Genomic DNA, 21,645 nt, shown 5'->3' with positions numbered 1-21,645 from the left:
AGAACATGAGAGTATAAATTTTTGTTTTTGTTTTTTTAAAAAATATATCTTTATTGATTTCAGAGAGAGGAAAGGAGAGGGCGAGAGATAGAAACATCAATGATGAGAGAGTCATTGATCGGCTGCCTCCTGCACGCCCCCGACTGGGGACCGAGCCCGCAACCCGGGCATGTGCCCTGACTGGGAATTGAACCCCGATTATCTGGATCCTAGGTCGATGCTCAACCGCTGAGCCACGCCTGGCCGGGCTAAATTTTTGTTTTTTAAGAATAGTTTATTGGTTTTTAGATAGAGAGGAAGGGAGAAGAGAGAAACATCAACGTGAGTGCACAACATCAATAGGCTGCCTCCTGCACACTCCCTCCTGGGAATCGAGCCCCAGCCTGGGCATGTGCCCTGACTGGGAATCGAACCAGCAAACTCTCAGTGCATGGGACGACGCCCAACCAACTGAGCCAAACTGGCCAGGGTGAATTTATGCTGTTTTAAGCTACCCTGTGTGTGGTAATTTGTTACAGCAGCCTCAGGGAGCTACGACACTTATACAACCACTATATGCAGTTATACACACATCCCCACACACGCGTGCATGAGAGTACATGAACACATGTACAAATTCTCAAACATCCCTTCTTTTCAGCAACATTCAGTGAGTACTTCCTCCTGCCAGTGTGCCAGGCCCTGTGCTGGGCAGTGGACAGATCTGTGCTGTCGTGGAGCTGACCTTCTGGTAAGGGGCAGTGGCCCATCCATACCCACCTCACCATCAAGAAGTGCACGAAGACCTGCAGGTGACTACATAAATACAGGAGACGAGGGTGGCAGGGGAAAGTCAAGTGAGGGGAGAGGTGGGGAGGATGAGGAGGGACCCATGGCTTCTCCTGGGCAGGCAGGTCTAGCAGTCCCACCCCAGGGATCCGTGGGACTGAGATCAGGCCTCACAGCTCCTGTGGCCTGAGCTGTGGTCGTGGGGGGCAGCATATAAATAGAAGCGGCTGGAAGGGAAGAGGACAGTCCAGCTTCAGGTCAACTGGGCCTGGTTGGGGGAGTTGGGGTGGGTGGCTGTAAGCCTATGGAAGAACAAGCTGGAGCCTGGAGAACAAGAGGACTCCTAGCAGATCATGTGACTAGGGCACAGGGTCTGAGAACTTTGCTCGACAGTGCTGGGGGGACAGGGAACTGCCTGGGCTCAGGCCAGGCTGACTGTATCCTAGCCTGGGTCAGGTGCCCCAGCCAAAATCGGATTGTTTTACCTCCTGTCCTGGCCCCTCACCCCATCAGTCCAGAACAAACGCTCCTTTGCAGGACTGAGGAAGGATCCTGCATAGATCTTAGTACCCCTCCCCTACTGTGGTCCCTTTTCCCTGCCAACAACGTGATGAACTCTTGGGGAGTGCAAAGCGTGTTCGGTGTGTATATGTGGCAGCTGAAGCGAGGATCACGGAGCTGCGAGGCAGGTTCTAGAGCAGGAGCATCGCCAAAAGGAGTCAGTGTATCCTAGGCTCCCGCCGGCACACTGGGGGAGGTGCCAGAGAGCAGGGCCGGGCTCGGGCTCCGGCTCCGCATCCGGGTCTCGCGGGCCTCCTGGAGTCTCAGACAGCCCCTCCCGCAATCGCCTAAACCTTTCCCGGATCACGCGCCCAGAGCCACGCGCGTCTCACGGCGCAAGCGCATAGATACGCCCTACGGCCGGAGCGCGCAGCCGCACTCGGGCCCACAGCACCCTTCCAACTTCGCCCCGCCGCGCGCTTGTGGGCGGGGACTGGGGGGGCGGGCCCTACGTCGGGGGCGGGGCCTGGCCTGGCCCGTAAAGGCGGCGGAGGCGCACTGCGCGCGACTCCTCTCGGCGGCGGCGGCAGCCCGGGTGGAGGGGTTTGCGGCCGCGGCGGTAGCAGTGGTGGCGGCGGCGGCACTGTTCCCCGCGCGGTCCGCGCAGCGGGATCGGGGCTGTGCGTCTCGGGCGGCGGCGGCGGCGAAGGAACTGCGCCCCCGGCCCGAGCCCGAGCCCGACCCCGGTGAGTGCGGCCCGGAGACCCTGGCCTGGCCCCGGCCCCTACTCGGGCGCGGGGATCGGGCCCCGCGGAACCTCGCCGCCTGGGCCTGTGCTCCCGGTGCGCCGACCGCGGCCACTCACGCCCTTCTTTGTCTGCTCCCGCCTGCAGGGTCCTCTCCCCGTCCGCCCCCCGCCCACGGGCCGCCCCCCGGGCCCTGCGTCCCCTCCCCCGCTGGCGGGGCCCGGACAGAAGATGGTGCAGAAGAAAACAGCCGAACTTCAGGGCTTCCACCGTTCGTTCAAGGTGAGGGTCGGGTTGGTTTGGTGGGCGCCCCGGGCTGGACCACCCGAGTGGCCGGTGGGAGGGGCGCGGAGCTCGTGCCGGCCCCCTTGCCTTGGCCCTGGGGCAGCCTTAGCCGAGTGTGCGCCGGTGGGGGAGTCAGCGGCCGACAGTCCAATATGATGGGCCCTGGGGTCTGTGAGGTCTTTCTTCTAGGAACCTTAGGTGGGCCGGGGGCCCCTGTCTATGGAGGCCCTTGGTGTGTGTCCCATGCAGACCTCAGCGAGGTGTATAGTCCTGGGTGGGGTGTCAGCCGGCTACAGTACTGGCCCCAGCACCGTGAGGTCTGTGAGGTCCTTCCGCCAGAGAGGGCTGCAGCCCCCACACACACACACCCTTCTAGGTGGCCTGTGGAATAGGGGTGTGGATTGGATGCACCTCCCTCAGTTGTGCACCTCCCAGACACCCCAGGCCCAAGTCCTATTTCCTGTCGGAGTGGGAAGTCTCTGCGGTGGCCCCAAGGCTCCGGGGTCCTGGTCTCAGATGAGCAAGTCTAGGGGGGTCGGGCAGGTGCTGGGTAGGAGCCCCATGAGGCCTAGCCCAGGGGAGGCAGTGATGTCAGCAGCCGCTCCACCCTGCCTGCCTGCCTGCCTGCCTAGTTATGTAATGGCTTTCCTGGGCCTCTTTGGGCAGGGACCTGTTGCCCTGAAGAGGAGGCAGGACCTGGGGGGGGGGGGGAGTACAGGCAAGCCGGACACCAAGGTGGGAGGAGCCAGCCTGGAGTGTTTGGGTTAGAATTCCCAGGCCTGTCCAGCCAGCATTGCCTGCCAGCGCCCCACCCCATGCACATGCCTGTCACCTTGCTTCCCCCCAAGGGTAGTGACAGCCTTGGCATGTCCAAATGGCCGGGGCTGGGTGGGAGGGTGGTGGACATGAGATGTCACTGGTGGTGGTCTGTTAACTTCTGGAGCTGTGTCTGAGCTGAGACAGGGTCAGTGGGCAGGGCCAGCTCTGCGGTCAAAGCGTACTCAAACTTTCTGGATGGTTCCAGCTGCCTGTTGCCAAGGCCTGCTGACTGGAGGCCCTCAGCCAGCCGTGGGCCTGGCCCGCCTACACTGCTTATGCCTGAAGGCTGGCCTTTGCAGGCCACCCAAGAGCTCTGTGGGTGCCCTGTGCTGAGGTGGGACTGTGGGAGTCCCAAGAGAGGGAGTGGGGACACTGGACAGGGAATCTTGGCTCTGAGGTGGTCCTCCAGGGTCTAGCTCTTTTGAGTTGGGGGCTGGGACAGTTGTATGGGAGTGGTGAGGGGACCCACATTCCCCTCAGGTCCTAGCACCCTTACTTGATTGTTGGGGACAGCTTCCTCACGTCCACCTTCCATCCTAATAACCCCCTTTTGTGGCCACCCTGGACCCCCTCCTCCCAGGTGGAAGGACGAAGACTTATCAGAGCATTGATCGCAGTCCCCATGGGGGCCAGACTCCTCAGTGGGCAGGAGCAGAGGCTGGTGGACCAGCATCAGCAGGCTGGCTTCAGTACTCCCTTCCTCCCTCCTCCCCTGCTCCTCCTAGCAACTATCTGCAGAGTGGGTAGGGAGGTTGGGAGGGCCCCGACTGTTTTTCAGCTGCTCCTGCTGACCTCTGCCTGCACCCTCTGCAGCTGGCCTGGCTTCTGGGCCTCCTGTCTGTAGGAATCTGGTCTGGCAGAGTGAGCCCCTCGGGATCTTCCTAGGGCTCTCCTAGAGTTCCTTCTCTGTTGGATGATTCTCCTGCTACAGCCCCAGCCCTAGCTGTCACACGGCCCAGAGAAGGGCAGTGACTTGGCCCAGGTCACCCAGTATCAGCCCTTGCACCACAATTGTGTATACAGGCACCCCCCCCCCCCCAACATACAAATGCCCACCAGGGCCCTGGCTGCCTGGCCCGTCAGGATGTTGGGACCTAATTAGAACTAACTCAAAAAGGAAGTTGGTTGGGCCTCAGTATCCCTCAGCCTTTATGTGAGGGGCTGTCAGTTCTCATACAGGACTATCTGCTTTGTGGAAATGGCATTTATCCTAGCAGCCTTCTGTTTGTTCCATAGGAGATTTCTCCATTTCTGGGCTGCCTGTCTTCTTTGGGTGTCCTCTCCTCAGTCCTGGGGGCCATCCAGGACCTTGAGCAGGCCCCTCTCCAACAGGGATGGTTTCTTCGCTGGGCACTAGACCTGTGGGGCTCCCTCCTGGGGTTATCTGGCAGTGAACAGGACAGTGCTGGCTGTGGCCCAGGCAGAGAATAGTTCAGTGTTCATGCTGAAGCCCATGGATGCCTCTCCTATAAGCCTCTGGGGGAACGGTGGGACAGGATAGAGAGCAGCATAAGACAGGGAGGGTGATGGCACCCCATTATACAGGAAGGGCTGAACCCAAAGGGCCGTGGGAAAGCCGGCAGGGCAACTGGCTGGGAGCCCCACCCTAGAGCTGGTGACTCACCCCCCACTGACTGCTCTTTGCCTTTGATCTCCAGCCTGCTGTCCCCATTCTGCAGGTGAACAAACCAAGGTGCCCACAGTAACTTGCAGCCCTCCTCCCTGCATGGCTGCACACTCCCTGGTGGGCCCCAAGGGCCCTAGGCTGGGGGTAGAAGGGCTATTTCTTCATGGTCAGGCAAAGCCAGGCTTTCTTCCCCTTGGCATATGTACCCAGGACTGGGTCACTCTGTGATGGGACAGCCCTGGCAGCACTAGGGCCTGAGAGCTTTCTCTTCTCCACTACAGGGGCAGAATCCTTTCGAGCTGGCCTTCTCCCTAGAACAAGCCCACCCCGGGGAGACTGACTTCAGCCTGGAGTGCCCAGCCCGCCCTGGTGAGGGGCCCGGGAGGGAGGGGAATATGGGTGAGAGCCAGGTGGGGCCTGAGAGCCACAGGGGCCAAGTGGGCCTCACATCCAGGTCCCCTGGTGCAGATATGCCCACGAGTCAGCCCATCGACATCCCAGATGCCAAGAAGAGGGGCAAGAAAAAGAAGCGGTGTCGGGCAACTGACAGCTTCTCGGGCAGGTTCGAAGGTGAGTAGGGTGGGCATCACCGGGGACAGTGAGGAGATGACTAGGACGCCCAGGACAGCTCTCATTGCCTTCCCTGCTCCCCAGATGTCTACCAGCTGCAAGAGGATGTGCTTGGGGAGGGTGCCCATGCCCGTGTGCAGACCTGTATCAATCTCATCACCAACCAGGAGTACGCTGTCAAGGTAAGCACAACACCCTCACCTGTCCCCTCATCTCTCCCCGGCAGCACCAGGTATCTGGCATTCAAATTCCCAGACTCAAAACTGGGGAAAACCAGTGTCTAAAAATGACCCCTAGGAATCCAGGTCAGCCTGGGCTGAGCCCCCAAGTCCAGGCAGAGACTGAAAGTGACCACAAAGTGTGGCACCTTATGCAGGTGGCAGAGGACCTGGTGCCAGAGTGGCCATTGAGACTGGGGTGGGGGGTGGGGGTCTTTGGTCAAAGCTGATGCTCACCTATTGGGTTACCTCAGTCTGGTCCCTAGGCACAACTAGTGCTTACCCATATTGGTTACTAGGCATATTAAAAGGTAATGCCATACTTAGGTCCCAGGGGGCTCAGCATTCAGGGAGACCAGGGCAGAGCCTCCTTCATGCCCCATGTGGCTTCTGACCCAGGGTGCAGCCTGGGAGCTGTGGCCCTGTCACCTCCATTGTCTGGCTAGACTGTTGGATCCTAAATTCTAAGAAACCTTCTAGGCTGTCCTCATGATCCTGTATCTGGGCTGAGTGGGGTCATGGGAAGCTGGCTGCTCAGGCAGGGAGGCCAAGTGCTTCCTGGCAAATAGGGCTGATCAGAAGCTCTAGGTCCTGGTGGAAGTCCAGTGACAAAGGATGCTATTGGTCCCTGCCCCCTGGAAGCTCCCAGGTGGAATGGGGTGGTGGGTGCAGGAAAATTGGGCACTTAGAGTACTTTCTGCATACCTGGTGTATCTCTGAGTACCTCTCTCCTAAGGACCTGCTGGGCAGCCTGGCTTACTATCATTGTTTGACTGATAGGGAAATTGAGGCCCTGTGTCTGAAATCTCAGAAGGCCATTTCCCTCCCCCAAGGGACTACAGTTTTCTCTATGAAGTGGGGTACTAGCCAGATTCCCAAGGGACAGGATGAGGTTCAGTTTATTGCAGAAGGGCATGGCTGGTTGCTTTATCTCTAGAGGCCCAGGAATCTGGTTTTTCTGCCCCTCTTTGGGACTGGTATGTTTGTCACTAGGCAGATGGGTCAATGCATAGGCCCAGGCCTTGGAGGTCAGTGGATTTGTGTGCCTGCCTGCTATAGGAGCCTGGCCTGTGGAACATACCACATTCCCTTCCTTGGCCACTGTGATGTGCACAGAACCCTGGACATGGGTGGTGACCCAGCCTGCCCACCTGCTCAGCTAGAGGGGACCCGAGGCACCGTCTGACCCCACCTCTGAGCAAAGATGGCTGGGGGGCATTTGGGGGGATGGGCCCAGAACCCTCTGGTTTTAGAGCTCCTGGGTGCCTGAAAGGTTTGGGGATTAAAGTGTGGGTTGGCTTCCTGAGGTTCTGGGGTCTGGGAGGCTGTGTCTGCTGGTGGGCAGGGGGCCAATCTGGGCTGGCCTGAAACACCCAGGTTTGTGGGACCACAGACATATACCCAGACTGGTGTGGAACTAGGGAGGCAGAATTTGGTGTGGAGGCAAGTGGGTACAGCTTGGCTGGCATCCAGGCGCCCTGAGGCCCCTCTAGTCCCCTGGGTGGTGTGGGAGCCAGCACAGTGGCCACCAGTCTCCTGGTCAGGAAGGGGAGGCCACTCAGTACAGGGGACCCTGACATTGTGGAGGGGTATTTTGCAGGGGCCCCAGGCCCCAAATACATCCCTGAGGCCTTTTGGGGTCAGGAGTGGACAGAGCCTGGCTCCATCTCTCTTCCTTTCCTGTCCCACTCCACCCCTCCCTTGGTGCTACTTGGGAAACACATTGCCCACTACTTATGCTGATGCTGCAGTTCTGACCGGCAAATTCTGGGTCCCCGTAGGAGAACTGTGCTTTCTAGAGTTTAGTGGTAAAGCTCTAAGAGTTTCAGGTGTAGCACAGGGAAAGTTTCTGATGGAGGTCCCTCAGGCTGTGGAAAGTCCGGCTGACCCAGCTGCTTTCCCCCCACCCCCACGTTTCAGATCATCGAGAAGCAGCCTGGCCACATTCGAAGTAGGGTTTTCCGAGAGGTGGAGATGCTGTATCAATGCCAGGGACACAGGTAATGTGACCCACCCTCAGCCCTGAGCTATCTTTTAGTGGATGAATGGGCCTAAATGCCTCTTTACCACCAGCAAGCATTTAGGGAGTTCCCACTGTGTTCAGGCCATTGTTAGTGGGCCGAGTGTTAGGCAGGCAGTCTGAGGTGGGCAAGGTGGAAGCAGGCCTGTGGACCCAGTCCCAGGCTTCCTCTGGGCAGGTGGGGGTGAGGAGGGTGGGTCCCTCATGAGCTGGGTATGCACAGGGGCCTTAGGAAGTCTCATTCCTATCCTGCCCCCACCCCCACCCCAGGAACGTTCTAGAGCTGATTGAGTTCTTCGAGGAGGAAGACCGCTTCTACTTGGTGTTTGAGAAGATGCGGGGCGGTATGTGGAGCTTGGGAGACATGTCCAGCTAGATCCTAATGGGCTCAGGGCCACCACAGAAGACCTTTCAGAGGGTCCTGCACATCAGAGGGCGCTTGTGGGTTCTTAGCTTCTTGTCCACACAGCAACTTGGGTCAAGGACTTTGGGCCCAAGGATGCCAGAGTGGAAGCTTCCCTGCTAGGTGGGAGTGGGTGCTGGGTGGTGGCTTGGGGATACAGAGGTGATCCTTACACGTTTTTTTCCCTCTACCATGGCCTGGCCCCAGGCTCCATCCTAAGCCACATTCACAAGAGACGGCACTTTAATGAGTTGGAGGCCAGCGTGGTCGTGCAGGACGTGGCCAGCGCCTTGGATTTCCTGCACAACAAAGGTGGCTGGTGGGGTTGGCTGCTCAGGGTGCCACCTACTCTTTGGCATCTTGCCCAAAGATGCCTGGGTCCCCGGGGTATCCAGCCTTGCCCCCAGTACACCTACTCAGGACTCCCCTAAAGATGCACCCACCCCACCCACTGACTCTCTCTCCTGGTTCTACCCCACAGGCATTGCCCACAGGGACCTAAAGTTGGAAAACATCCTCTGTGAGCACCCCAACCAGGTGAGGAACGCTGGGGGTTGGCCTTCTCTGCAGGATGAGGCCCTGTGCAGGCTGGGCAGGACCCTCACCCACTTCACCTCACTGCCCCTTCTTGACCCTCACCCAGGTCTCTCCCGTGAAGATCTGCGACTTTGACCTGGGCAGTGGCATCAAACTCAATGGTGACTGCTCCCCCATCTCCACCCCGGAGCTGCTAACCCCGGTAAGGGCCTGCGGGATGAGGGGCAGGCTGGGAGGGGACGGGACTACATCCTGTCCCAAGTTGCGGTTTGGGACCGCGAGGTGAGGTGCGGAGCTCATTGTGTCTCTGAGCTGGGGCCTTGGAACTTTCGCTTAGCAACAGCCGCTGATTGGCCCTTCGGGTGTGATGGGGCGGGGCCGCGGTCGGCGGGGAGGGGGTGGCTTCCAGCACCTGTTGATTGGGCAGGGGCAGGGGTTTGGGCGGGGCTGTGGTCAGGTTGGGGCGGGGCTGATTGGTTGAGCAGGGCTGTCAGTCACATTGGGCTCAGGTGACTGGGCGTTCCCACCGCGCCTCACACTGGGAAATCCCTCCGGTGGCGCCCCTCCCCCTCGGCATCCTGTCCTCACCGCCCCCTTCCCCCGCAGTGCGGTTCTGCAGAGTATATGGCCCCTGAGGTGGTGGAGGCCTTCAGCGAGGAGGCCAGCATCTACGACAAGCGCTGCGACCTCTGGAGCCTGGGTGTCATACTCTACATCCTGCTGAGTGGCTATCCACCCTTCGTGGGCCACTGTGGCAGCGATTGCGGCTGGGACCGTGGTGAGGCCTGCCCCGCCTGCCAGGTGTGCAAGGGACCTTCTGTGTGCCCACACCCCCTGCCCTGTGCAATCCTTAGGGCCTGGTCCCTGAACATTGACCACATCCACAGAGTAATGCTGGCCTGCTTAATCATCTGAGTTTCTCAAGGTTCTTTACAGCAGAAAGCAATTCAGTCAGGGAGCTGAGGTGGGATGAGACCTATAGTTTGGGATGACCAGGTTCCTGTTTTCTATACAGGAATTGAGGCTTAGGATTCATGTCTTAGAGCCCTCAGGAGGTCAGCTCTCCTGACCAGCTACTGTCAGACCTTTGTTCCTCACTTTCCTTGTGACTCTTCAGCGTCCCCCATCCTGCCAGCTAATCCCAGGGCCCTAGGCCCAAGTTCCACCTCACTGGGTATCCAGTCTGGGGTTCTTGCACCTGGTTTCTGGGCCATAGGTCAGGCCTGGGAGCCCTGAGAGGTTCTACCACTTAGCAGTTTCACCGCTCCCTTGGGGTCTAGTCTTGCCCATCAGATGTCAGGGCCTGGGCCTCAGCCCTTTCAGCTGCAGATGACCCCACCCACACTTGTTCCCCTAGAACATGCTGTTCGAGAGCATTCAAGAGGGCAAGTATGAGTTTCCTGAGAAGGACTGGGCCCACATCTCCTTCGCTGCCAAAGATCTCATTTCAAAGCTGCTGGTTCGCGATGCCAAGCAGAGGCTGAGTGCTGCACAGGTCCTGCAGCATCCCTGGGTGCAGGGGGTGAGTGCCAGTCCCACTGGGGGCAGCAGGGCATGGGGGCCTTCCCTCCGTCCAGCCTCCAATGGGCTGGGATTGTGACTCAGAACAAGTGCAAGAGAACTCTTAGGGCCCAGTGTCAGGACCCCTTGTTGTGGCATGGGTCTGGGGGTCAGTCTCAGTCATCCTCTTACGGCCCAGGCACAGTTATGAAATCTCCCCCACCTGCTGGTTGCAGGAGCTACTTAGCAAATCTCTGGCCTGTGCCCTGGAGGCTCTGGGGTCTCTTCCCGCCTGGCACAGAGCAGCAAGTTCAGGTCAGCCAGGGGGCAGACAGGTGGGTGCCCAGCCTCATGCAGGGTCCTGTCTCCTCTGTTACCAGAAGAGCCTAGCTTTTGTCCTTGCCTGTGGTCATCCAATCTGGGGCCACCAGGACAGGGGGCCCCATGGGGAGCAAGGGCTGCCTGCTTAAGGCAACCCAGTGGAGGGGGCTCTGAACTCCTGCTGGGAGTATAAGGAGACCCATGGATTGAGAAGGGAGAGGGGCTAGGCTGGGAATGGTTAGGCAGGGTAGCTGGTGAGCAGGTAGGACTGGGGAGCCACTGGTCCCCACCACCACAGGCATCTGGGCTGCAACATCCTGTTTGCCCCAGCTTGCCTCAGCTTCCAAGCAGGTACCCCTTAACCTTTATTGGTATCACAGCCAGCTGGGTACCTGGGAGGGTTTGCCCTGGGGAGGATGGGCCTGACTCTGTTCTCTAGCCTCATCTCTCCGGTCTCCTTGCAGTGCGCCCCAGAGAACACCCTGCCCACGCCCATGGTCCTGCAGAGGTAAGGCCTGCATTGGGTCTCCAGCCCAGAGAGGGGAGCCCCTAGTGCAGGAGGGAAGATTAAAAGTTAAGGTGTTTAAAAAAGGCAAAATAAATTCTCTTTAAGTTGTAGGGGAAGCCATTCAGGCCCTGGGTGTCCTTATATGGGTGATGGGATAGGCCCCCCCAGGCTGAGGATGGGGTGCTTGGGTCCATAGCCCCTTCTGAGGGCACTGCACAGACCCTGGGGTCCCAAGGGAAGCAGAGGGCACACCTGGCAGCCACCTCCCCCTCCTTGGTGACTGCCCCATCCTGTCCCTAGGAACAGCTGTGCCAAAGACCTCACGTCCTTCGCAGCCGAGGCCATCGCCATGAACCGGCAGCTGGCCCAGCGCGAGGAGGACGCGTTGGAGGAGGTGGGGCAGGGCCAGCCCGTGGTCATCCGAGCTACCTCACGCTGCCTGCATCTGTCTCCACCATCCCAATCCAAGCTGGCCCAACGGCGGCAGCGAGCCAGCCTGTCCGCAGCCCCTGTGGTCCTGGTAGGGGACCACGCATGACCCCTCCCTCCTTCTGTACATAGGTCACCCCCTCCCCAATCAGATCTCAAGATTTTTTTAAGCTATTGCCAGCCAGTGACCAGCAGGCTGTGCTACCCCACCCCCACCCCCTTGGGTTCCGAGGCACTCAGCTCAGCTGAGGGGATCTTTTTATATAAAGTTTTTGCTGTTTGCGTTTTTCCTTTTTTTTCTGTCCCCCACCCCCATTTTTTTTTTCCTTTGAATGGTGTTAAAAGTAAACAGGCACCCTGGGAGAAGAGCAGAGGGCACATGTGCTGCACATGCCGCTCCCCCGCCACCCTGGCCCCACATGCTCACATGTACTGTGAAAGACCCTGTGCCCATGGCCCCTGCCCAGTGTGACTCAGGAGAGGAGGACGTTTGCCGTCTTCCAGAGCTGGGGGGCCCTGGAACACACTTGTGCCCCCTCCCCCTTCCCAGCCCTCACAGTGTTCTCAAGGCTGGACTGACCTTGCACCTCCTTTCGTCCCCAAAGGCACCCTGGTGGCCAGTGGTGTCCTGGGTGTGGGCAGCTGGAGTGAATAGCCAACCACATGGACACCACCCCCCACCCCACCCCTCACTGACAACCTTGACCTTAAATTGCAGCTGATGGGGAGAGGCTGCACCCATTGCCACTACCCCACACCCTTTCCACTGGGGGCTACCCAGAGCAAGGGCACTGGAGGGATGGGAGGGGCTGGACTGGCACTCGTCAGCCAACATGGGGGACCTGCAGACCCCCCACCCCGGGCACCTGAGTGCCCATTCTCAGGGCTCAGTCTGACCATGGCCACGTCCTTCCCCATCCACCCTTGGGTTGACATGGAAGCTCTGCCAGCCCTGTCTCCTCCCCCTCCCCCCGAGCCAGGGCTAACCCAGGTTCCCAATGCGTTCCCCCTCCCACCCCCAAAAGGCAGCATTCCTTCTCTGCCCACCTTTAGGAAAATGTCCTCCCTCAGGTACCCAGGAACCAACCTGCCCCCACCCCAGTGTCCAGGTCAGATGTCACATGACCTGCTAAGCTCGAGGAAACTCTGGCACCCCTCTTTGTCCTTGGGTGGGAAACACTATGCAATACAAGCATTCTCTTTATGCACACGTGTTTCTGCCAGTGGGGTGGCCCCCAAGCCCTCACCAGGGCAGCTCAGCCTGGGTTCTGGCTGGGTCTTTCAGGCAGGCCCACTGGATAGCCCTCTGGCATTTAGTTTTTCATCTTGTTTCATTAGTTTTTAAGAACATCAGTTGACTTCCTTTTACTATTCTTGAAGAATACTTGAATGTCAGGGGGCCTTGTGGGTTGGGGGGCTCAGACACTGCTGCCCCCCAAGTCTTGTACTATTGTTGCAGTCTGGGGGCCGATGCCTGTCTGGCCGCCTGAGTCTGTGGAGTGGCCTTTCCAAAGACCCTGGGGTGTGCAGCCACCCCCACGTCCATCATTTCTTGCCCATCAGTAATTCCATGTATCAACTGGGGGTTCTACTTTTGTAAGGGAAATGGGGCCTTGCCAGCTATAGGCACTATGGTCACTTCGGTCTGGAAAGCTGAGCTATGAACAGCGTTTTTTTCTCAAAGGTGGGACAGCTACTTACTCTTCCCCCATCACATCTACAATGCAACCCTGAGGGCTGGCCGGAACTGTTAACTGTGAATGAGCGCCTGGGTCCCAGGGTGTTCCAGGCTGCTAGGCTGCTCTGGTGCTGGGGAAAGGGGAAATAGCAGTGTTTCCACGTTAAGATGTATAACAGAAAACAATTCATTTTTTTTTTTAATGGGGGAAAAGAGATCCAGACATCCAAGCACTTTAACTCCACTGTACCAGGTAAACTGATACAGCTCAAAAGTTTTCCTTGACACCAACTGTCAATGCCGGAATTTTGTATTCTGTTTTATAAGGATTTAATAAAACTCATAAAAACTTGTTCTGGTTTTCTGTTGCTGCATTAACAAGCTTCCCCAAACCTAGTGACCCCAAACCTTATTCATTGACAGTGATGCCGTGACTTAGGAATTTGGACAGGGCATGTGGGGTGGTCTTTGTAGGATCTGTGAGGGTTGGGATCAGGCATTCCTCAGGTGGTCTATCCAGTGCTGGTCCCTGGAGCCTTCTGTGATGGGCTTCTCTCACCGAGCATCATGTCAAAGTTCATCCAGTTAGTAGTTTAATACTTTTCATGACTGAGTAATATTCCAGTGTTTTAATGGACCATATTGTGTGTTCATCTGTCCATGTTACTACCACTTTTGGCTGCTGTGGACATATGTGCACAGGTTTTGTGTGGATATTTGTTTTCATTTCTCCTGGTTGGATACCACAGAAGGGAAGTGGGCAGGGCAGGGACCTGATCAGATGTCACTTTTGGAAGGACCATTCTTGCCCCATGTGGAGTGTAGATGAGGCGTGAAGGACCTGATGAATCATTGTCATCCTCCAAGCCAGAGGGGGATGACAGGCCTGGTGGGGATGGTGACCGGTAGACTACAAAACGGCAAACACCAGGCATAGTGAGGAGGTGAGCTGTCAGCACCTGGGGAAGCCTGGACCCTGGGTGGGGGTGAGAGGAAGGCTCTCCAGGCTGTCTGGAGAACAGCAGGTCACCCCTCTCCTGCCTAGAAACCTGAGATCAGCAGGTGGCACACACACCTCCCACCTGGCCCAGGAGGAAACCTAGGCACCTTTGAACCTGCCCCCTGCATTTGTTCAGCTACTTCCTAGACCCTTCCTCTCAGACCCCATAGCTACCCTCCCCTGGGCCAGGCCACCACCAGTGCCCTCCAGGACCACTGCCCCAACCTGGTCTCCTGGAGCCCACCAACCCCCATGGACCACATCTCAATTCCCCCAGGCCCCTCTCTTATCCCTTCCCCAGCCTGGCATACGTGTGTGGGCAGGGAGGGATAGATGCTACATGCCAAGCCACCACCCTCCCAAGTGGCACAGAGCCCAGCCCTGCCCCGCCATGCCATGCCATGCCAATGACCGCTCCCTGCCCCCTGTCTCCTGCCAAGTCCTGCAGCCAGGCACAGCTTGTTCCCTGAGCCTCTGCTGTGGATTTTATGTTGGTGGTTTCCTCTGGGCAGATCCCACCCTTCCACATCTTTCTCCTCTAGGAGCAGCAGGAAAATCCTGGAGCTGGAGCCGCTAGGAGCCTTTCCCAGGCTGGTGACTGTGGCTGCCTTGGCTGCATTGGGCTGAGTCTCCACCTGGGGAAGTTGAATCACCCGCTTGGGCTCCCAAGCTGACAAAGGCAATGGCCTCACATGTCCCAGTACAGGGCTGCCAAAATCACATCTGTGACTTGGGGAGCTGCTCCATACTCCCCTTGACAAGACAGTGGCAATGCTGATGTTCGATGCTAATAATAGGAGAAACAGGCAGGGCTATGGAAACTATTTGTATTAATGGCACAGTTCTGTAAACCTAAATTTTTAAAAAAATTTTTACCCAAGAATGTGTTTTGTTTCATTTTATTTTATTGATTTTAGAGAGAGGGAAGGAAAGAGAAAAGGAGGGAGAGAGAGAGATGAGAGAGAAACATCCACTGGTTTCCTCCCATGCACACTCCGACGGGGATATAATCCACAACCTGGGTATGTGACCTGACCTGGAATTGAACCCGCCACCTTTTGGTGTACAGACGATGCTTCAACCAAATGAGCTGCACAGGCCAGCACTAAACCTAAAAGGTTTTTTTAATATTTTTTATTTTTTAAAAATGAAGTGAGAGAAACCAGACATGAAAGGCCACACAGTGTGTGATCCCATTTGTGTGAAATGTCCAGAACAGTCACATCCAATGGGACAGCAAGTGGGTTCATGGTTTTCAGGCGCTGGGGAGGGCAAGGGGAGTGACTGCTGATGGGAATGAGGCTTCTTTTGGGGGTGATGGAATGTTCTAAAATTAGATTGAGGTAGTGGTGATCGTTACACAGCATGGTAAATGTACTAAATGACATTGAATTTAAGTACCAATCAGAAAGAATATATGCATGCCTATGTTCATAGCAGCATTATTTACAATAGCTGAGATCTAGAAATAGCCCAGGTGCCCATCAGTAGATGAATGGATAAAAAAGCTGTGATACCACATCCACAAGTGACACTCAAGGGGCGCCCTTGGTGAACACCAAAGCTCCACTGAAGTAAATCCTGCTCCATAGGGGTGTCCCCAGCACAGAGGTCTTTGGCTGTAGCTGCAGCTGGTCCTCACAGCTGATTGGCCTGGGGGTCAATTCCTCCCAGTGACACCGACAGCAACCAAGGCTCAACTACAACAGGACAGTGCACACAGCCCACACAGGGGAGCACCTAGAAGCCCAGCTCAGGGGACTGGGGAGGCTGAGCCACTGGACGCTACAGGGCACCTACTACACAAAGCCACTCTACAAATACCAGGAGACATAGCAGCTCTACATAATCCATAGAAACAAACACCTGGAAGCAGCCAAAATGTGGAGGTAAAGGAACATGTCACAAAGGACAGAACAGAAGAAATCTCCAGAAAAAGAACTAAATAGAACCAAGCAAGCTAACATACAGAATTCAGAATTACAGTTATAAGGATACTCAAGGGTATTAATAAGACTATTAAGAAAACAAGTGAAACCATTGATGACCTAATAAAGTACCAATCAGAAATGAAGGCTACAGGACTGAAATGAAGAATAATTTACAGGGAATCAACAGTAGAGTAGAGGACACTGAGAATCAAATCAGCAGTTTGGAACATGAGGAAACAAAAAACACCCAACCAGAAGAGCAAAAAGAAAAAAGAACCCAGAAATATGAAGTAGTATAAGGAGCCTCTGGGACAACTTCAAGAGGCCCAACATTCATATTATTGGGGTGATAGAAGGGGAAGAAAGAGACCAAGAAATTAAAAACCTATTTGAAAAAATAATTACAGAAAACTTCCCTACCTGGGGAAAGGAATAGACTTACAAGTCCAGGAAGCACAGAGGTTCCCAAACAAGAGGAACCCAAAGAGGCCCACAGCAAGACACATCATAATTAAAATGCCAAAGGTTAAAGACAAAGAGAGACTCTTAAAAGCAGCAAGAGAAAAGCAACTAGTTACCTACAAGGGAGCACCCATACGACTGTCAGCTGATTTCTCAACAGAAACCTTGCAGGCCAGAAGGGGGTGGCAAGAAATATTCAAAGTGATGAAAAACAAGAGCCTACAACCAAGATTGCTCTACCCAGCAAAGCTGTCATTTAGAATTGAAGGTCAAATAAAGAGCTTCACAGATAAGAAAAAGCTAAAGGAGTTCATCACCGCTGTACCAGCACTACAGGAAAAGTCAAAGAGTCTTCTTTAAGAAGAAGTTAATGAACAAAAGAATCTGACGAACTAAATAGATCCAGAGACATTGACGCATGCAACAGACGATCATATTTCAGAGGAAAGAGGGATGGGGGGTGGAGGGTGGGAAGAGATTAACCAAAAAAGCTATATGCATATATGTATAACCCATGGACACAGTTAATAACGGGGTGAAGGCCTGGGGAGGGGGTGGGAGCAAAGTGGAGGGGTCATGTGGGGAGAAAACTGGGGCACCTCTAATACTCTCAACAATAAAGATAAATTAAAACAAATAGACAAACAAAAAAAAAACCAACAAAAAAAAACCCACCCGTTTCCCAGCCCTGGCTGGGTGGCTCAGGTGGTTGGAGCATCGCTCCTGCACCAAAGGGTTGTGAGTTAGATTACCAGTCAGGGAACAGGCCTAGGTTGCCAGTTTGATCCCTGGTTGGGGCACGTGTGGGAGGCAACCAATGAATGTTTCTCTCATACACTGATGATGTCTCCCTCCCCTCCCCTCCCCTCCCCTCCCCTCCCCTCCCCTCCCCTCCCCTCCCCTCCCCTCCCCTCCCCTCCCCTCCCCTCCCCTCCCCTCCCCTCCCCTCCCCTCCTTTTTCCTGTCTAAAATTCAATAAAAGCTTATCCTTGGTGAGACTAAGCGAGACTAAGACCAGGACAGGCCACCAAGCTTCCTCTGGTTGCCTCTGGAGATGGGAGAATGAAGGATGATAAGAGATGGGATGGGGTGATCCCCAGGGAGGGTGTGTCAAGGGGATTAGTGACTCGACAGGGAGGAAAGCTTGCACAAGTCCCCAAGTCCGGGAGGTGAGGGCTGGTCCCCTCTCTGCCCCAGCCCTCAGGGCAGTAAGTCCCTTCTCAGTAAGTTTACTGAGTGCTTGCCATCTACCAGGCCCACAAATTCGATCCCATGATCCTTTCAATTTTATTAAGAAGAAATTCGCCCTTTTATTTATTTATTAATTTTTTTACTTAAAACATTTTTAAAATATTTTACTGTTGACACTATTACAGGTGTGCCCATTTTTCCCTTTCTTGCCCCTCTCCACCCAGCACCGGCCCCTCTCCTCCCCTCTAGCCATCACCACATTGGTGTCTGTGTCCATGGGTTACTCATGGCTTATGCATATATATTCTTTTTTTAAATTTATTTTTATTGTTGAAATTATTACAGATAACTCCTTTTTCCCCCATTAACCCCCTCCTCCCCACTCTCTCCCCCTCCCCAGGCCCTCACCGCACTATTGTCTGAGTCCATGGGTTATGCCTATATGCATATAAGTTCTTTGGTTAATCCCTTCCTGATCCCCCCCCCCCTTCCCTCTGAGAATCATCAGTCTAATCCATGCTTCCATGTCTCTGGATCTGTTTTATTTGTCAGTTTATTAGATTCCATGTCTAAGGGAGATCATGTGATATTTGTCCTTCTCTGACTGGCTTATTTCGCTTAGCATAATAATCTCCAGGTCCATCCACACTGTCTCAAAGAGTAAGAGATCCTTTGTCTTTACAGCTGCATAGTATTCCATGGTGTAAATGTACCACACCTCTTTTTTTTTTTGCTTCTTTGTATAAGTTTTGTTTTTCGTTTTTTTATTTTACTTTATTTTAAATTTATCTTTATTGTTGAAAGTATTACAGGTGTCCCATTCTCCCCACCCCCTCCAAATGACCCCCTCCACTGCACTCCCACCCCCTCCCCAGGCCTTCACCCTGTTATTGACTGTGTCCATGGGTTATGCTTATATGCATATAGCTTCTTTGGTTAATCCCATTCCCACCCTCTACCCCCCTTCCCTCTTTCCTCTGAAATATCATCTGTTGCATGCGTCAGTGTCTCTGGATCTATTTAGTTCATCAGGTCCTTTTGTTCATTAGCTTTTCTCTTGCTGCTTTTAAGATTCTCTCTTTGTCTTTAACCTTTGACATTTTAATTATGATATGTCTTGCTGTGGGCCTCTTTGGGTTCCTCTTGTTTGGGACCCTGTGTGCTTCCTGGACTTGTAAGTCTATTCCTTTCCCCAGGTAGGGAAGTTTTCTGTAATTATTTTTTCAAATAGGTTTTTAATTTCTTGGTCTCTTTCTTCCCCTTCTATCACCCCAATAATATGAATGTTGGGCCTCTTGAAGTTGTCCCAGAGGCTCCTTATACTTCTTCATATTTCTGGATTCTTTTTTCTTTTTGCTCTTCTGGTTGGGTGTTTTTTGTTTCCTCATGTTCCAAACTGCTGATTTGATTCTGTGTCCTCTACTCTACTGTTGATTCCCTGTAAATTATTCTTCATTTCAGTTCGTGTAGCCTTCATTTCAAATTGGTACTTTATTATGTTATCGATTTTCTCAGTTATTTCCCTAACAGTCTGCTTAAACATCCTTATAAACAAAATTCTGAACTCTATCTGTTAGCTTGCTTGGCTCTATTTAATTTAGTTCCTCTTCTAGAGATTTCTTCTGTTCTTTCCTTCGTGACATGTTTCTTTGCCTCCACATTTTGGCTGCTTCCAGGTGTTTGTTTCTATGGATTATGTAGAGCTGCTATGTCTCCTGGTATTTGTAGAGTGGCTTTGTGTAGTAGGTGTCCTGTAGGGTCCAGTGGCTCAGCCTCCCCAGTCACCTGAGCTGGGCCTTCTAGGTGCTCCCCTGTTGGGCTGTGTGCACTGTCCTGTTGTAGTTGAGCCTTGGTTACTGTTGGTGTCCCTGGGAGGAACTGACCCCCAGGCCTATCAGCTGTGAGGACCAGCTGCAGCTACAGCCAAAGACCTCTGTGCTGGAGACACCCCTATGGAGCAGGATTTACTCCAGTGGAGCTTTGGTTCACCAAGTGCGCCCCTTGAGTGTCACTCGTGCATGTGGTAGGGTTGTAATCCAGCGTGGTCGAGTCTGAGCACCAGGTGCACTGTCTCTGGGGCCTCCTGGGAGGTGCAAAGTCAGCCTGTGCCAGTGCCTTGCCCAGGGCCACCCAGCATGAGCTACACAGCAAACGATAGTTGGCTGCTACTTGTGCTGGGCTTGGAGGTGTCCAGGAGAGGCCCAGCTATGAGCCAATGCAGCTGCCGCTAGTGCCAGGCCTGGGGCTGCTTATCAAGCTGTATGGGGCAGCTGCTGCTTGTTTGAGAGATTTTAGGAAAGTCCTAAGCATGAGGCTCTAGAGGCCCCTTGCACAGAAAAGCCCCTGGAAATGGCCTGGATGAGCTGCAGGTGGGGAGGGGCGGGGCCTCCAGGAATCACGGGGTGGGGCCAAAGGTGTGAGTCAGGTGCTGGCGATTCAAACATGGCGCCTGCCTGCCGGCTGTGTGCGGGGAGGACTCGCCAAGGAGCCATGGCCTCCGCCAGCCCTTCTGCCTGGGAGGCAGCTGTCCGTCCACCTCTCACCCCGATTTCAGGCAGGTTAGTCCCTCCCCGAGTGTCCCAGGTCCTTTCAGGCTGCTCCCGGCGCTGGGCTCAGAGGGAGCGTCCGAGTGAGTCCGTGCCGGGCCCTTTAGAGGAGCTGCTGGGGCTCCCGCAGCCTCCGCGACCCTCAGCCACAGTCCCCGCTGGTTTCACAGCCTGAAGCTGTGGGGACGTCTCTTCCTGGCCCTGGAGCCCTGGGCTGGGGGCCTGCTGTGGGGCTGGGACCCCTCCCTCCTCCGGGAAACCTCCACCCCGAGATTCCCTCCCGGGTTTAACCCGCGGCACCGGGTGTGGGCCCGCGGCCCGTCTCTGATTCAGCCCCGACCCGCCCGCGTCTCCGCCTCTCCTACTGCTCTCGGTGCTGCTTCAGCTCCCTGGTTGCAGGGCTTCTGTTCAGCCGGATCTCAGGAGGCTCTGAGTGACGGTGGTTCTGTATTTTAGCTGTAATTTTGATGTGGTTGCGGGAGGCGGCGGGTGCAGCTGTTACCAGGCCGCCATCTTATTTCTCCTCCGGGAAACGGGTTTAAAGCAAAGCGTGATGGAATCAATCCAGATGTGAGGGACAGTGTACCACATGGTACAGAGCCTGATGGGATGAGCTGGGGCAAGGGGATGGAAGGGTCAGTTTCTAGGGCTGGGGACACTTGGGTGAGCACAGGGCTTTGCGCAACCCTCCTAATTTACCTCTGGGGTGTGGACAGCTGGCTGGAGTCTGGTGGCTCTGGTCCCCACTCTGGGCCGTGTTCGTTCCCTCTGTCCAAACCACATACTGCTCCTCCCCATGTAGAGTTTGGGGTTTGTGGGCAAACATAGGAAGATGCCATGGAATTTCCATCATGTAATGTGAGGGCAACAGCTTAAACTCTCCCCTGCCTCGGTTTCCCTTTTGTGACCTCCTGTGAGACTGCAGAAAGCTCAGATACCAATGACAGGGAGTTTGCCCTGTGTTGCACACTTGGCTTGGGGCCATGGAGGCCTCCGGGGTCTGGAGTCCCAGGACCCCCGTGCCAAAAGCCTTTGGGGAGTTTCCAGAAAGAGGTTAGCAAGTCCCCAGAACAGATTGGCAAAATGACAAATGGGGATCCACTGGTGTTACTAGAGTTTTATCTGTACGTTCAAAGTGGCACCCACCCCACAGATGCAGGGGCCATATAAGGGTTGTGGGTTCCAGCCCTGGTGATTTCTGGCCCAAGGTCATCATCCCAGTGACTCAACTCTGTCCAACTTGTAGACTTTCATTGTGGACCACAGTCCCTGTCTCCCAGGATGGTTTTACCCCTTGCTGCAGCCTGGTGCCAAGCACACAATGTCAAGAAATCAGCTCACAACCTCTCCAAATTGGGGCCAGAACCAAGGAGGGTGAGCAAGACCTTCACCTAGGCAGAAAATTTAATAGGGCACCAAAAAAACTCAGTCATCATGATAATATGTACTGTGAGGTGTGTTTTTAATGGCGTCAAAAGAGGCTTTGATTTTTTTTTAAAAAAAACACACTCACCCAAGGATATGTTTTTATTGATTTTAGAGAGAGGAAAGAAGAAGGAGAGAGAAACTTCTATCAGCTGCCTCC

At 54.9% G+C, this 21,645-nt stretch overlaps 1 protein-coding gene across 1 annotated transcript; it reads left to right on the top strand.

Moving 5' to 3' along the window:
• Window positions 1-1,835: 1,835 nt before the first annotated feature.
• Window positions 1,836-13,283, top strand: MKNK2 (MAPK interacting serine/threonine kinase 2). The gene is made up of 14 exons (XM_081134437.1): window positions 1,836-2,015; window positions 2,163-2,297; window positions 5,028-5,115; window positions 5,215-5,316; window positions 5,401-5,498; window positions 7,455-7,534; window positions 7,825-7,898; window positions 8,165-8,269; window positions 8,439-8,494; window positions 8,601-8,696; window positions 9,101-9,295; window positions 9,852-10,016; window positions 10,780-10,823; window positions 11,124-13,283. The coding sequence occupies exons 2-14, from the start codon at window positions 2,247-2,249 to the stop codon at window positions 11,359-11,361; spliced, it is 1,392 nt and encodes a 463-aa protein (XP_080990563.1). The 5' UTR covers window positions 1,836-2,015; window positions 2,163-2,246; the 3' UTR covers window positions 11,362-13,283.
• Window positions 13,284-21,645: the final 8,362 nt, after the last annotated feature.

The sequence above is a fragment of the Miniopterus schreibersii genome (genome assembly GCF_964146895.1).
Source record: "Miniopterus schreibersii genome assembly, chromosome: 4".
Lineage (NCBI taxonomy): Eukaryota > Metazoa > Chordata > Mammalia > Chiroptera > Miniopteridae > Miniopterus > Miniopterus schreibersii.
The sequence above is the reverse complement of the archived record's forward strand: the minus strand, read 5'-3'. Positions and strand labels throughout refer to the sequence as shown.